Source organism: Venustampulla echinocandica, assembly GCF_003357145.1.
Source record: "Venustampulla echinocandica strain BP 5553 chromosome Unknown scaffold_2, whole genome shotgun sequence".
In the NCBI taxonomy this organism is placed as follows: domain Eukaryota; kingdom Fungi; phylum Ascomycota; class Leotiomycetes; order Helotiales; family Pleuroascaceae; genus Venustampulla; species Venustampulla echinocandica.
In genome coordinates this window covers 2,078,495-2,092,618 of record NW_022474207.1, presented here as the reverse complement: position 1 = coordinate 2,092,618, position 14,124 = coordinate 2,078,495, and the positions used below count along the sequence as shown (strand labels likewise).

Here is a 14,124-nt window from a genome sequence, read left to right as displayed (position 1 = left end):
AAGCCCAACGCGACTCCACGCGATTGATAAACGCGCTCCACCCCACCTTCTCCAGCCACCCAATGCACAGCCGGGTCAGCCCGATGTTCTCATGACCCTCTTTTTGTGAGTGAAACATCAACAGATAAGCTCGTCTCTTTCTTTCTTTGGAATCCGTTTTTATTAATGGTAGACCCTATCTCTTTCATACTCTCTGATATTTCTATAGTCAAAAAGGTTGCCACTGTAACTCTTTGTGTCCAAACCTCAAATGATACCCCTCAGTGAACAGTGGGATATGACTTGCTCCAACATTAGTAGAGCCAGGTGATATAGCCCACAAGTCCATAGAACTACAAGCTATTCAAAGATACCTGAGACATGGCTTTCACCCATCTCCGACGTCTCCACCTCAACAATGTCAATACTTTGCGAACCTCCCCCCTCGCCGAGATCTCGGGGGCTCTTGGAGACTTAGGCACTCTCCTGCCGCTCATGATAGCTCTAGCGATCAACAACTCCATATCACTCTCCACAACTCTTGTATTTTCAGGCCTATGGAACATATTGACAGGAATAGCCTTCGGAATTCCGCTACCTGTCCAGCCTATGAAAGTAAGTACATATCATATTTCCTTATCGTGCTCATCCATATACCTCAAGTCGCCCGGCTAACCATACATTTCCAGGCTATTGCAGCTATAGCAATATCCAGAAAGTTCTCCATCGAAGAGACCATCTCCGCCGGTTTTACAACGTCGGGCATCGTCTTCATCTTCAGCATAACCGGCCTGCTACGATGGTTCACACACGCCATTCCCACGCCCGTAGTAAAAGGAATCCAAGTCGGCGCGGGCCTAAGTCTAGTTCTCTCAGCCGGAAGTACTCTTCTCCAGCCTCTAGGATGGACAACTCCAAACGCAGGGGATAATCTCCTATGGGCGCTCTTCGCCTTCCTCCTTCTCCTCGTCACGCAAAACTTCCCTCGATTTCCATACGCGCTCCTCATTTTCCTCCTCGGCCTAGGAATATCAATATCCATCGCGGGGTCGCATAACCTCCCCTCCTTCGCCCTCTGGCATCCACACACCTTCCTCCCATCTTGGCCAGCCCTCCGCACCGGTGCCCTTGACGCAGGTCTTGGCCAAATCCCCCTCACAACACTAAACTCCATCATCGCCGTCTCCTACCTGTCCTCTGATCTGCTCCCGCACATCCCAGCGCCAGGGGTAACGTCAATTGGTATTAGTGTCGCGCTCATGAATTTGATAGGGGGCTGGTTCGGAGCCATGCCCGTATGTCACGGCTCGGGCGGTCTCGCAGCGCAATATCGTTTTGGTGCTCGTAGTGGAGCGAGTATTATCATCCTCGGGATATTCAAGATGCTTCTTGGTTTGCTATTTGGGGAAACTCTAGTAGAGCTTCTGCGAGTATATCCAAAAGCGCTCTTGGGGGTTATGGTACTTGCCGCGGGGTTGGAGCTAGCTAAAGTTGGCGAGAGTTTGAATTATGGTGCCAGGGATTTATGGGAAGTGTCGGAATCTACGAATGAGGGGGGAAGTGCAACGGGGTTGAAAATGCAGCGGGACTTGTCGGATGAGGAGAGGAAGCAGAGGTGGATGGTCATGTTTATGACGGTTGGGGGGCTGCTCGCATTTAGGAATGATGGCGTTGGGTTTGTGGCTGGGATTTTGTGTCATTTGGCTTATCGGTGGCCATCCAGGTCATCGCTTATTTGGGAAGGGCTAATGACCAAGCTGAAGGATAATAGGAACAGGAGGTGGAGAAGGTCAGCAGCTGCTGGTGAGGAAGAGCAGCCGTTGTCAAGCACTGCTTAGAACCTAATCTATATGTGGGTTAAACAAGACAGTCATTGGATAACTTGGTATCGTGGGCCCATATGACACAATGCATTTAGCACAACATTACTTACTGATTATCATATCCAGAATGGTAGATGCGTATATGGAGAGCGAGAATAGAGATAAATTTGAATAAGCAGTGAAGCTCCCACTACTCCATACCAGCAAAATAAACCCCTTCACAACCGCAAAGCTAAAGATATTAACGATAAAAGAGCCATGCAAGCACTCAAAACGCACCCCCACTACGCCAGTGAAGAAATCCGCACAGCTTTTCCTTTCCGCTATGTACTAAATTTCCATACCCAAGAACAGCCACTTGTCACTTGTCATGTCCAAGCCGCCGCCCCACAAATCAAGAGAAACAAGTTCGAAGCCGACCCATCGAAGGCTCTTCAGGAAGGCTTTGCGGTCTACGTCGGGTACAGACCGATCGACGCAGACCACAACTTGCGAGACATCGAAGACAGTCTCGGCGAGTTCGATTAATGCCATAAGCCTAGTTTTATGTAAGTATGGTTATATGGGCTAAAGAGGGGAGAAGGCTTACCCTTGTTTCAGATCTCTTCCAATGACAGCAGAATCGAAGAATGCGAACAGAGACTTGTTTTCCCCGTTGCCGCCGACGAAACCGCGGAAGCTGGCTCCACCGACATAGTCCCAAACCTCGATCCAAGCATCGACATCCTGTACGTCCGTCTTGCCATAGTAATCACTTTGATCATACGCCCCCCGCCTCTCGTTAGGAGGCGAAGGGTACGCATTATGTAAATCCGCACCCATCACGAATGAGCCGTTACTCGACGAAGTTCCTTCTTCACCAAGGAAAACATCTTTCATGGTCTCGCAGAAGAGTCTCTCACACTCTCCCCGGATGTAGTACGCTGCCCCCTCTTTACGCCCACCGTTTCTCCTCGCGCCCGTTGTATGGTCGTTGCCGCGTGATTTGGACATCAGCGCGAGCTCGTTGGCGGAGGTTAGGGCGGCTAGAGGGGGACTTGACGGTGGTGCGGGGATTCCCTGGATCCCCAGGACCTCAGGGATGCCACTGGGCCCCGCCGGCGCCGGTAGTAGAGTAATCTGAGGATGAATGTTAGCATTGTTTTCTCAAGTAGAGGAGGGACAATGAGGAGGATGGGGATAGAGCTGAAGAGAGGGTCTACTCACGGAATCCGCTGAGGCGGGCAGAAGTGTCTACGCAGTAAGCGGAGGCGAGAATGCTGGTCTGGTGGCCAACAGTCTCGCCATTACAATTACTGGTACTGGTGTAGCTATTCGGTTTACTGGGCGACATTATGATGGATTTTTGCCACGACGAAGTTGGTGATGAATATTCGGGTTTGGGGGGTATAGGATGTGGAATGTAGGAGATGGATGGAGATGTATCGTAGGTAGTCTCGAGAGAAATTGTCTTGGTTGATTGATTGATTGAGTGATGTCTGAAGGGTAGCGTTCGGTTGGGTCTTTCGACGGGATCGATGGGGTTTGAGTGCTGCTTGAGTGTGCTTGTGTGTGCTTAAGTGTGTTTGCTTGGTATTGCGTGAGCTTTTGAGTTTGAGGTGAAGGAATTGGATTGGATTGGGGAAACAAGCGGGCTAAAGTATCGACGAGTGGCGGTGCCGGGGGCTCAAGTCCCCGCTTCCCAATGGGGCATTTGCGCATCACGTGGTCCTGTTTCTTCACCGCCCGCCAATCGAATGGCCGCACGTTTTCTTGGGTTTACATCATTTGGGCGAGCAGAGGACGTGATTGGCTGGAGATGAACTGATATTATTATAAATGTTATTGGACTTGTACTGCAATGTACCGAGTAGAACGCAGCATACCTTATTACCAAGAGCTGCTACTCGTAGCATGAATTAACGCTAACCGGGTTAGGCTTGGGCTCTTTGCCAGTTGCTTATTAAGTATTCTCCGCTTGCACCCTTGGAATCGCTCACATGATCTCCTTCTTGTGCCTATCGATAAGCAACCCCGCTGAACCCGCTGACTAGACACTGGACATTGGGCCTCCATTGGACCTCATCTGATGGTCTTTGTAGCACGATTGCATGATAACAGGTACAGATTGCCCTGTACAGTCACCAGCGTGCGTGTAAACCCACCACCACCATTAACCATTACCCGATATTTCCGGAGTCGATATCGGACCAGCAGGAATCCACCAGCAATTACTCATACATGAGACGCCCACCCGCTTTCGAGGCTGCCCAGCCTGAGTGGCAGTGTTGATCGTCCTCGTACTTCGTGCACCGACGTTACATGACAAAATAAGCTGTTTATGTTGCCGCTGCTATTGACGTCGACGTAATAGCACAAGTTGTTTCACCTAGAGGTATCTATTTAGTGCATCCGAACACCGTCATCGTGTCTCCCTTTCACTGTCCGAATCTCGAACTCCTTAAGAAGGTCCTCTTACCCTACCAAGAGAAAGTCAAAACCAAGAGGTTTAGTCTCGAGACTAGATCGAAGACTCAACGAGACGAGTGTAATGGCTCCCGACTACCGCCCACACTTCCCAACCTATCTCCTCCCTTCGTTGCCCTTCCACTTCCGTGGGCGGCAGTCTTCAACGACAAGCACGGCCTCGACCATTTCAGAGCCAGTACCGTCCCTGAGCTCCTCGCCCACTTCCTCTCCTTCCACCAGTCCGGGTTCTTCCCCTCCTTCTGGCTATTATATCCAGCAGAGGGGGCCAGTTCCCATCTCCAAAGAGCAAGATGCGGGGCCCACACTACACCGTTCGGCACCGAACACACTAAAATGCATAACCTGCTCTGCAGATATAGCATTTGCCTCACAGATCGTGAGCAAGGGGTTTACAGGTCGCCAAGGGCGTGCCTACCTGGTTGCACCACCACCATCCTCCCTTCGCCCTCTCGGCACGTCCGCGAAACACAAGAGGGATCGTACAGAGTTGATAAATACCAGAATCGGCAGGGCGGTAAATAGAGACTTGTTGACGGGCGCCCATGTTGTGGCGGATGTCAGCTGCTCCATCTGCAGTACCATTCTTGGGTGGAAGTATGTCGATGCGAAGGAGGCAGCACAGAGGTATAAGATTGGGAAGTTTATTTTGGAGATGAAGAGGGTTGTGCCGGAGGTGAGATGGGACGATGAAGGACTTGAAGAAAGTAGTGGTGAGGGGTTACAAATTGAGTACGTGGTAGAGGATATAGAGGATGATACTATTGTGTTCGATAGTGACGATGAGGACGAATGTGAGGATTTGTTTGCCGGGCAGTGGGATGCCGCTACTGTGGCTAAGAGGAGAAGCCGGAGGATTACAATCAGGAAGAAGACGCTCGAGGTTTAAGTCCTTGGTGTTCAGCCAACTATGGAAGCCGGAATCTTCCAGGTTGGACGCAGGTTGCGTGCAGGTCCTACGAATCATGACTGGCGTTGGTGTTGCATTTTTTTTATTTTTTTTTGCATCAGGAGAGGTAATTACACATATCGGAAGTGGGAACCGGAATAGGTAATGGTGCACTCTGGGGGGTTGATTGGCGTTATCAATAGGCTTGGGATTTGCTCTTCCTTCAACATCATAGGGCATGGATTGGTATGGTTTATAGGTAGCTTATGGATATACCCCCTTATTAATTATAAACTAAACTTTAATACACACTTATAGACAAGTTGTCTATATATCTCTATTGTGTGGAGCATCTCAAGTTACTACTTTGTTATGGTGGGCTAAAATAACAACTAGAACCTTTCTTTCAAGCTTTTAAACTATCTATCCATTATCCTTAGGTTGTTAGATAATATTATTGAAAAGGATTAAAATAACGATGGACATTGTCTACCAACTTGCTCGGCTCAACTATATTATTTTGTGTGCGGATGCGGGGCCCTGCTTTATAAGACGCGGGATTCTATAAAGTTATTATATCCACATTTATTAAAGTCCCTACCTGGGTAGGTGTATTCTAAGGGGAACGCCTTCTATATCTACAAGCTTACAACAAAACTTCTAGACAATAAGTCCCATCCAGATACGATACCAGACTGAGTTCGTCTTCATAGATTCCTTTGATTATATCTAGCAGAGCAGCCCATAACTATCCTGAAATTTATACACAGATCCGTGGGAATACTTTAGGACCCTTTTGGCGGGGGTTGTAAGAGCCATGAGGTTCACTTTGTTAGGGAGGTAGCTAGTGCTTATGTTTGGTTATTTGGAGCATGTTCCTTCAATTTGGGGTTGCGGGGACTTCACCTACAGTAGGTGGCAAGGGCTTTGTTAGGCCAGATTCTACTCCCTTCTTTACGTTTTCCGCTTGGAAATTGATTGATTTAAGGGAGTACTGTGATCGCAAGTCAGTTGCTCAACAACCTTTCTTGTCTAATTCCCCCCTCGTTTCCCTTTCTAAGATAAACGAACCAGAATGTCACGCTTCGTTTCTCTTACACTAGTGGGCTCAACAGCTGGTTTCCTTTAGTAATATCAAGCACCAAAGGCAATGTCTTCAACTCTTTCACCTTCAACTTCTTAGCAGGTCCACTAAGAGCGAAAGCTTGGCTTATATTTGGTAAATTCTGCTGGAAACTTGTGGCGCGTCGGTATTATGCTCCCTAAAGGGATTACTTTCATATACCACAGCTGCCACTTGTTGTTATTGTTAATGCCAGATCTGTTATAGCTAGATATATTCCATGTCTTAGAGTAGGCGAAGTTCTAAACAACAAGCACGCCATTGACACAGAGCATACGCTTGTAGGTTAGAAGGTAAGTGGGTGATATTGAGCTTACGTTCAGCATATTGAATTCTCGATCTCTCTCTGGCATTCTTCGTAAACCTTTTGTTCTAAGTGTGTACGTGTTTTTTTTGCAGCTGTTGGGCCCCTTAGCAGAAGTGTGATAGTCGTATTAAGCCAAAGACAAAGCCAAAGCCAAAGTGGAAGGGCTGATGGAGATTAACCCAGAATACGTCAATCCCAGTTATGAATTCACTTTTAATGGTTTTGTCAGCTCCTAGTCCGAGTGTCAGTGTCATAGGTAAGTCGGAAGGTCGAATCAAGGTTGACACTCGTGTACTATATGGCAATCACAGTCACATTAAGGTTCAAAAGAAGAAGTGCCGGGTGACCTTTCGTTCAAATTCTCTTCAATTCTCTCTACCGATGCCCCTTCCCCACCTTCCTTCACCCCTCCTCACTCTCCCCACCAATTGTCCATTTCCACCGGAGGCTCAGGACGCATCTTGTAGATCTCCCGCCAGACAACCACCACGATGCATGCCAGTGTTGCCACTAATGAACATGCAGCAAACACCAGAAAGATACCCACGTAGGGACCCAGATCCATTGTATTTGTTTGTTCTTTGAAGGGATGGTGACGTCAGTCTGAGCCACAGGCATTTGGAGTAGGAAGTAGCAGAGCTAGTAGACTTACCTTTGAGAAGGGTGCTTGTTTGCTTCTAAAGCTTTTGTAAGGGGGTTGAGGTGCTTGAGTTGCTTGAGGTGAGGTGCTTGAGCTGCTTGAGGTGCTTGAGGAGCTGGACGAGTTCGAACTGTGTGACTAGAAGGAACTATTAGCCATTATACAATATGACAGTGCCAGATCCCTTGAATCAATCCTAGCCGGAGGGATGTGAGTTGATAACGTACTTGCAGGTTTGATATTGTGCTGTCTTGGAGAGGTCTAGGATGAACCTGACTACGGATTCTCAGGCTGAGGTCCTGAAATCGCCGCTTTGGTCTCAACGCACACCCACGACAAGTGCGATTTATACCCCACAATGGAATATCTCGAATTCGTTGTCGTCTCTTCCTCTTCCTCTTCCCCTTCCCCTTCAACCTACCAACTTCATGAATACCACCACCAGATCTATCACAAGAACCATCAACACTATCCCCCTTAACTCATGAATACATTAACCCTGCCTTTGCTATCGTTGGCAGTATGCATCTCCTCCTCCTCCTCATTAGGTGCGACCCTTGGTTGCTACTTGTCATTGTCACTGTCTGGTTCATCTTTACATCTTCCTCATATTGACGCATCTTTCATGGACGTCATATTGGATTAGAGGCCCTGAGCGTTTGCTCCATCTAGACTAGACATGAAGCAGATGGAGAAAACACACCAAACAGATTCCAGCAGTTAGAAACCTGAGAGGACTTCTTTCTGACCAAAAGCCGATGCTCCTCTCCACAGCTCCTGTGCTATCCTTCCATGGGAATATGCATACAAACACATGGATAGCTAAAGCAGAAGAACAGAATTGGCAAGTACCTTCGTAGTTTCCATTTTCTAGCCAGATCTGATGGTTTCTCCAGAGCCCTATGCCGCTCTACTTTCCACTTGAAGAAGCCTATCAACCAGGTAGAGGCAACCAATCTCAACAGGTAATTGTACACCCAGCACCTTCAGAGATTCGAGGCTGACACGTTTCCCCACAGAGTTCCGAATAATTGAAGCTGTGCTCCATGGAATCCTCCTGTTGGATGACATACAGGCCATGCCTACACGTGAACAGCATAATCGCGCAAGCGCACAACGCATATGATGATAGCTCGATTACAAGAGCAAAGATAATAGGTAAGCAGGCACCGCCACCCCAGAGCAATTCAAAGCTAAAATTCAGTGCCATAGACAACTTAAAACCCAGCGACGCTCAACATCATCCTTGTCCTGCCACATACAATATATGATTTCTGAAATCTCTATACGCAAGGAACATGAGATAGGCGTGCTATCGGGCCAAGATTCGATACCTAGTAAGTATACTTCATCTGCCAAGGAATATCCGAGCTGACCATACAAGCATCTATATACTCATCTCCTTCTTTCTCCGCTCCCGAAAGCTAGCTTGGCACCTCCTGACCTCAGAGCCCTGGATCACTTGATCGAGATAGAACGTTACTTAGGACTTCTAGTAAGTTTCCAAAATTAATATGTAAGAGGACTGCATTTGCTGATCAACATGACATCCAGAATTACTCGTCTCCTATGGGAAGAATCGAACAGAGCGACTTGGGATAATGTCCTCAGAGTGCGCCTTAGATGGTCCATGATCGACTGCCATTAGAGAATGAGACAATAAGAACGACGGAGATACCGAGAGAGGAAGATTGCAAGGCCGGGACACACATTCAACAGGGACATTACCATATATCCCCAACATGCGGCAGCCAATGCATTCTCTCCCCATCGAACAAATCACACGAATCACGAGCTTGCCAATTCTGCCTTCAGTTGGCGAATTGTATGCTACGTGTACACCGACTTTACCGCAGTCCTCTCTGACTGGAACCGAGTAGAGAGAAGGACAGGCAAGCAGAACGTTCGCGTCAATGAGCAAGTCACAAAAATCCCAAATCATATCAATGGCAACAAAGTTCTAAAGTAGTCGGCGGAGTTCGCACTGGACAGTACAAATTTATGTTTCTGCAGGGGCTTCTGGCGGGGTGAACACAGGGTATAGACCCCACAACTTCATCAAGTCTACTCCCATCAGAAGCCCCTGCAGACAATGCCCACTCACGGAAACAACGGCCACTAGCTACAGCTAGTTCTCCGACTTGCACAACAATAATATTCAAGCCATGGCTATCATAGCCAAGGGTCCGGCGTCTACCACTTGGACGACCGGCCCGCTTAGGTCCCCTGGCAGTGTAGATTGGACATCCAAAACCGGAGGTCCAGTTTGCATCCGCCAGGGGACCTAATTCGAGGTCTTTGTTGTTGGCCGTGAAAAGGAGTCCGAACTTCCATCTAACAAGCAATCCGCCGGAAGTTCGGATTACTTTTCGCAGCCAACAACCAAGATCATGAAGCTGGCGGTTACGAGCGAGTTTGACTCGTCGAAGCATGACCCGATTTGTTAAAAGCCGAAGTTTCCGGAATGCTTCTACTCCTGGTCCAGGCTCTTCCTAACCTTAGAAACGGTCCTGGCACAATGGCATGCAGCACATATCATTGTTCAACCACGAGCTACTGAATCCGATTCAGTAGCTCGTGGTTGAACAGCCATGTGCTGGGACTGTTTCTAAGGTTAGGAAGAGCCTGGACCAGGAGTAGAAGCATTCCGGAAACTTCGGCTTTTAACAAATCGGGTCATGCTTCGACGAGTGAAACTCGACCATTCCAGTGCCATGGAGCTCCCGTCAAAGGAGATAGTGGTGGACCGCGAATATTTCGGCGAAGTAGAAACGGAGGTTCGAGACATATGTAGCTCAGGGTGTCCTCTTTAGGGACACCCTGGGCTACATATGGGGTAGGGGAGCGGGGGGTTGTGGTTTCCTGTACTTTGTAAGCTTCATGTACATTAAAATATCATGTTCAAATATAATAATATTTTGTCACTCAAATTTCGAACGTGTAAGAAATTCTAAGACTCGAAACTCGCAGTTCGGGCTATCCAGGAAGCCGAGCCTTAAACCCTTAATAAAAGGCCAGCGTTCTGCTTTATGCTTATGCCAATGGCGAAGCCCATGGAAATATGATGATAGAGATGATGGAAGGAGAGACCTTTACCAGAACATTCACTACAACAAACCGTTTAAAACTAAGCAAGCACTCTTTTATAACAAACAGTGCAGGAGTTTTGTTGCAGTTAGTATTGCTGCTATGTTGACTATACAGCTTGGTTTAGTCAATTTGTGGCAAGGAAGCTGTGAAGCACTGTGATGGCATCCAAGGGACAGCAGACCGGCTTGTAGTACCTACATTGTGGAGGAAACATGGCGCATCTAATGTGAGATGTGTAGCGCGTCCCAGTAACCGTTGATGATAGGTCTGGGTGTATCAGTGGCCAATATGACTTAATAATAATGAAGTGTGAATTTTATCACTATTTACTACCCTCTCGTAGATCGAAGTGAGGGATGGTGCTTTCTGTATTTAGGTACAGTTCCAGTCTACCAATTTCGTACTAGCGCCATATCACGTGCATAGCGCAACTAATTTGTCAGCCGAGCACAGCCGAAGCGACCACTTCTCTTCTCTTCGTCTTCGCCTCTTCCCATCGACTCCATCGACAATCATCGACCTCATCCATCGCCATCACGATAACCATCCCCACAAGTCGAGCTAACCATCAAATTATCGCGTTTTGCATCCAGACTGTGTAGCAGTGGTGCTCACTTCGTTCGCTACAGCTCGGAAATAGGGGAGGACTCACTGTTGGTGTGGGAGAGGAACGTTCACTTCAGGTGGTGGAGTTGCTTTGTCGCTTTGTTTGTCGCGGAGGATCAGTCAAAATACATCACACGTCGCAGCTTGCTGCAATCTTGTACATCATTTCCTTCTTCTACTCAGACGTTCTTGTCAACAAGAATTATCTCCAGTGATTGCAATCAGATTTGATTTCACCTCGTTCCCTTGAACGGAAGAAAAGAAAAGAAAAGAATCCTGATTTTGCAACGGTCGCATTCGCGAAATACATACCCTCCCCTTCCCTAATTTTACGATCAGTTCAGTGCGAAATATTCACAGGGTTGGCTAAGTCTTCTTTGTCCTCGACCTTGTCTCGATCAATATCCGCCACACACCCTCAACATCAACACCCTCAAAATACTACACATAACCTGGCATCATGACGTCCTCCGTGTTCTTCAAGTTCAAATCCCAGAAGGAGCCCTCTAGAGTGGAGTTCGATGGTACTGGTATCTCTGTGTTTGAGCTCAAACGTGATATCATCATCAAGAGCGGCTTAGGTGATGGAACGGACTTCGACCTCGCAATCTACAACGAAGATGGCAAAGAAGGTAAGCATCCTGTAAATTCATCTTCCCGTAGGCGTGGTACTGACAGATTGCTAGAATATGATGACGATACTACTATTATTCCTCGATCAACATTGGTCATTGCTCGTCGACTCCCACCCATGAAGCCTGGAGCCGGCCGGGCCGCAAGATACATGTCGGGTAATATGCCTGTCAAGGCGAAGAATTCAAAGAATGCGTCACGCAAGGAGCCAACAATCGCAGCAAAGCCGGCGGCTGCAGCCGTGTCAGTCCAGATGAACAGCGCCATGACTGAGGAGGAGCGTATGGCGGCGATGTTCCAAGCTCAGAGCGAGCAATGGTCAGCCCAACAGGAAGAAATGTCCCAGTAAGTTTATCTCCCATGCAAACAACTAGGCAAAATGCTAACATTATCCAGCCAAACACCCGTTTTCCGACCTGGCGCTAAGAAAGGGCAACAGGCAAATGTACCAGACCACGACCCTCCCGTAGGCTACGTCTGCTATCGATGTGGAGAGAAGGGACATTGGATCCAGGTCTGCCCTACAAATGACGATCCAAATTTCGACAATAAGCCTCGAGTGAAGCGTACCACGGGTATTCCCAGATCCTTTTTGAAAACTGTCGAGAAGCCAGCGGCATTGAGTAATGATGGTACGGATGACGCAAAGCTTCCATCAGGTGTCATGGTAAATGCAGAAGGAGAGTTTGTGATTGCGGAGCCAGATAAGGCATCCTGGGAACAGTTTCAGGCCAAGACAAAATCTTCGGCTGCCGCACAGAAGGCAGCAGCTGCTGGTGATAAGGAGTTACAGGATAGGGGACTGGAGTGTTCCATCGACAAGAGAATATTCATAGACCCAATGAAGACGCCTTGCTGTGAGAAGACGTATTGCAATGAATGCATTACTAATGCGCTCATCGAGAGCGACTTCACCTGTCCTGGATGCCAGACTGACGGAGTACTGATTGATGATCTTAAACCTGACGGTGAGACATCTGCCAAGATCAAGGAATATTTGGATGAAAAAAATGCGGCGAAGAGGGCACAGGAGAAAGAGAGATCGCAGAGTCCAAGTGTAAAACCCGAACCAGCTCCTGCTGTGGAACAGGCATCTAAGGTCAAATCACCTTCTCCAATGCCGCCTGTAAAGGAAAAATCACCTGCCAAATCACCACCGGTAGCAAACACGACACCGAATCCGGAAAGGGCACCCGTGAAACAAGATACAACTGCCCCTAAGAAACGTCCCGCTGAAGAATTACTCGAGAACCCCAAGATTCCAAAGGCTCCAAAAGCAATGCAACAACAAGAAGCACAAAAACAAGCCATGTATCAACAGCAAGCGATGATGAACGGCATGGGTGGCATGCCCGGTTTCCCAGGTATGCCTTTCGACATGATGCCACAGTTCAACGGCGCCAACAACTTCGGTCCGAATGCCAACATGAACATGAATCCGATGATGAATAACTTCCCCATGCCTATGATGCCCATGAACATGCCCTACGGGGGGTTTCCCAACATGAATCCTATGAACATGTTCCCCAACGGATTCGGCGCCATGCCGAACGGAATGATGAACGGCAACATGGGCGGCCCTGGAGCACCTGTCAATGGAAATAATGGCGTTGGACCTGGAGCCGCGAGCGGCTTCCCTAATCAGCAGATGACCGTCTTTGCCGAGCCACTACCAAATGAAGAGGATAACGCATACTTTCGGAAACCAGTCAACCCGCATCGGCACCAGGGACGCCAGAGAAGGGCAAGACCTAGTGATTATCGAGAGCTATGATTTCCTCTCCCATTAACGGGCGATTCGAGCACGACTACTTACGCGGGATTTAGAGCTTGGTTTGTGGGCCTTTCTTCTATTATGTGTTTTACATATATGGCCGGCGGTCATCAACACGGTACATAACATTCGGGATTTTCCTCAGCATTGCGATGGTGTTCAAGGATTGAGTTTCAATTTGGGTCGGTTTAGCGAAGGGGCATCGTTGCTTTGATATTCATGTTTCCCGTTAGGAAACATTAGGCACGACATTTTACGGCGGGATATTGTTTTAAGGATAAGAAAAGACCTGGAATACCGGGCTACGAGCGTGCATTCATAGAAGCGGCAGGATGGATTCATGGCAGTTCAATTCTGTAAGGGGTAGATAGCACAACACCGCTCCGATCATTCGGGGATTGAGGGAAGATGGATCAGTAGAATAGATCTCGAACCCCGCCCTTAACAGGGCATGATAAATACAAGTCTTTAATTGAAATTTCTCCACCTATGTCTCGTCAAATGTGTTTCTTGTTCGTGATTACATGGAAGGTTTTGGCCATCCCACTTTACACAACGAATAAAACACAAGGCAGACAATGTATATAAGTACTGAGCAATGATCCGTCTTTACGTGAAAATCCACCTATCTAGAAATAAAGCCTATAGTTTCCCAAAATCCCTCTAGACACCAAAGGATGCTGGAATAACTGAGACTTTGTAATACATTGACAGGGTAGAAGTCTTTCCCCGTGTGAGCTTAGGTATATAGATTGGCAAAATCTAAAACCCAGTGCGATGAGTTGCTATCCTGG

General features: G+C 47.9%; 4 protein-coding genes across 4 annotated transcripts; 3 read left to right on the top strand and 1 right to left on the bottom strand.

Annotated features, from left to right (window-relative positions):
* Positions 1–360: 360 nt before the first annotated feature.
* BP5553_05045 (uncharacterized protein) lies at positions 361–1,817 on the top strand (the record flags this gene model as incomplete). Its single annotated transcript, XM_032013668.1, has 2 exons — positions 361–594; positions 669–1,817. 2 exons carry the CDS (start codon positions 361–363, stop codon positions 1,815–1,817), a joined length of 1,383 nt encoding a protein of 460 aa, XP_031870268.1.
* A 315-nt stretch (positions 1,818–2,132) lies between these two features.
* BP5553_05044 (Uncharacterized protein) lies at positions 2,133–3,135 on the bottom strand (the record flags this gene model as incomplete). The annotated part of the gene is made up of 3 exons (XM_032013667.1): positions 2,133–2,340; positions 2,392–2,947; positions 3,009–3,135. 3 exons carry the CDS (start codon positions 3,133–3,135, stop codon positions 2,133–2,135), a joined length of 891 nt encoding a protein of 296 aa, XP_031870267.1.
* A 1,197-nt stretch (positions 3,136–4,332) lies between these two features.
* On the top strand, positions 4,333–5,157 carry BP5553_05043 (uncharacterized protein; the record flags this gene model as incomplete). Its single annotated transcript, XM_032013666.1, has 1 exon — positions 4,333–5,157. One exon carries the CDS (start codon positions 4,333–4,335, stop codon positions 5,155–5,157), a length of 825 nt encoding a protein of 274 aa, XP_031870266.1.
* Positions 5,158–11,383: 6,226 nt separating this feature from the next.
* On the top strand, positions 11,384–13,330 carry BP5553_05042 (Uncharacterized protein; the record flags this gene model as incomplete). The annotated part of the gene is made up of 3 exons (XM_032013665.1): positions 11,384–11,555; positions 11,610–11,901; positions 11,953–13,330. The coding sequence occupies 3 exons, from the start codon at positions 11,384–11,386 to the stop codon at positions 13,328–13,330; spliced, it is 1,842 nt and encodes a 613-aa protein (XP_031870265.1).
* Between the last annotated feature and the right edge of the window lie 794 nt (positions 13,331–14,124).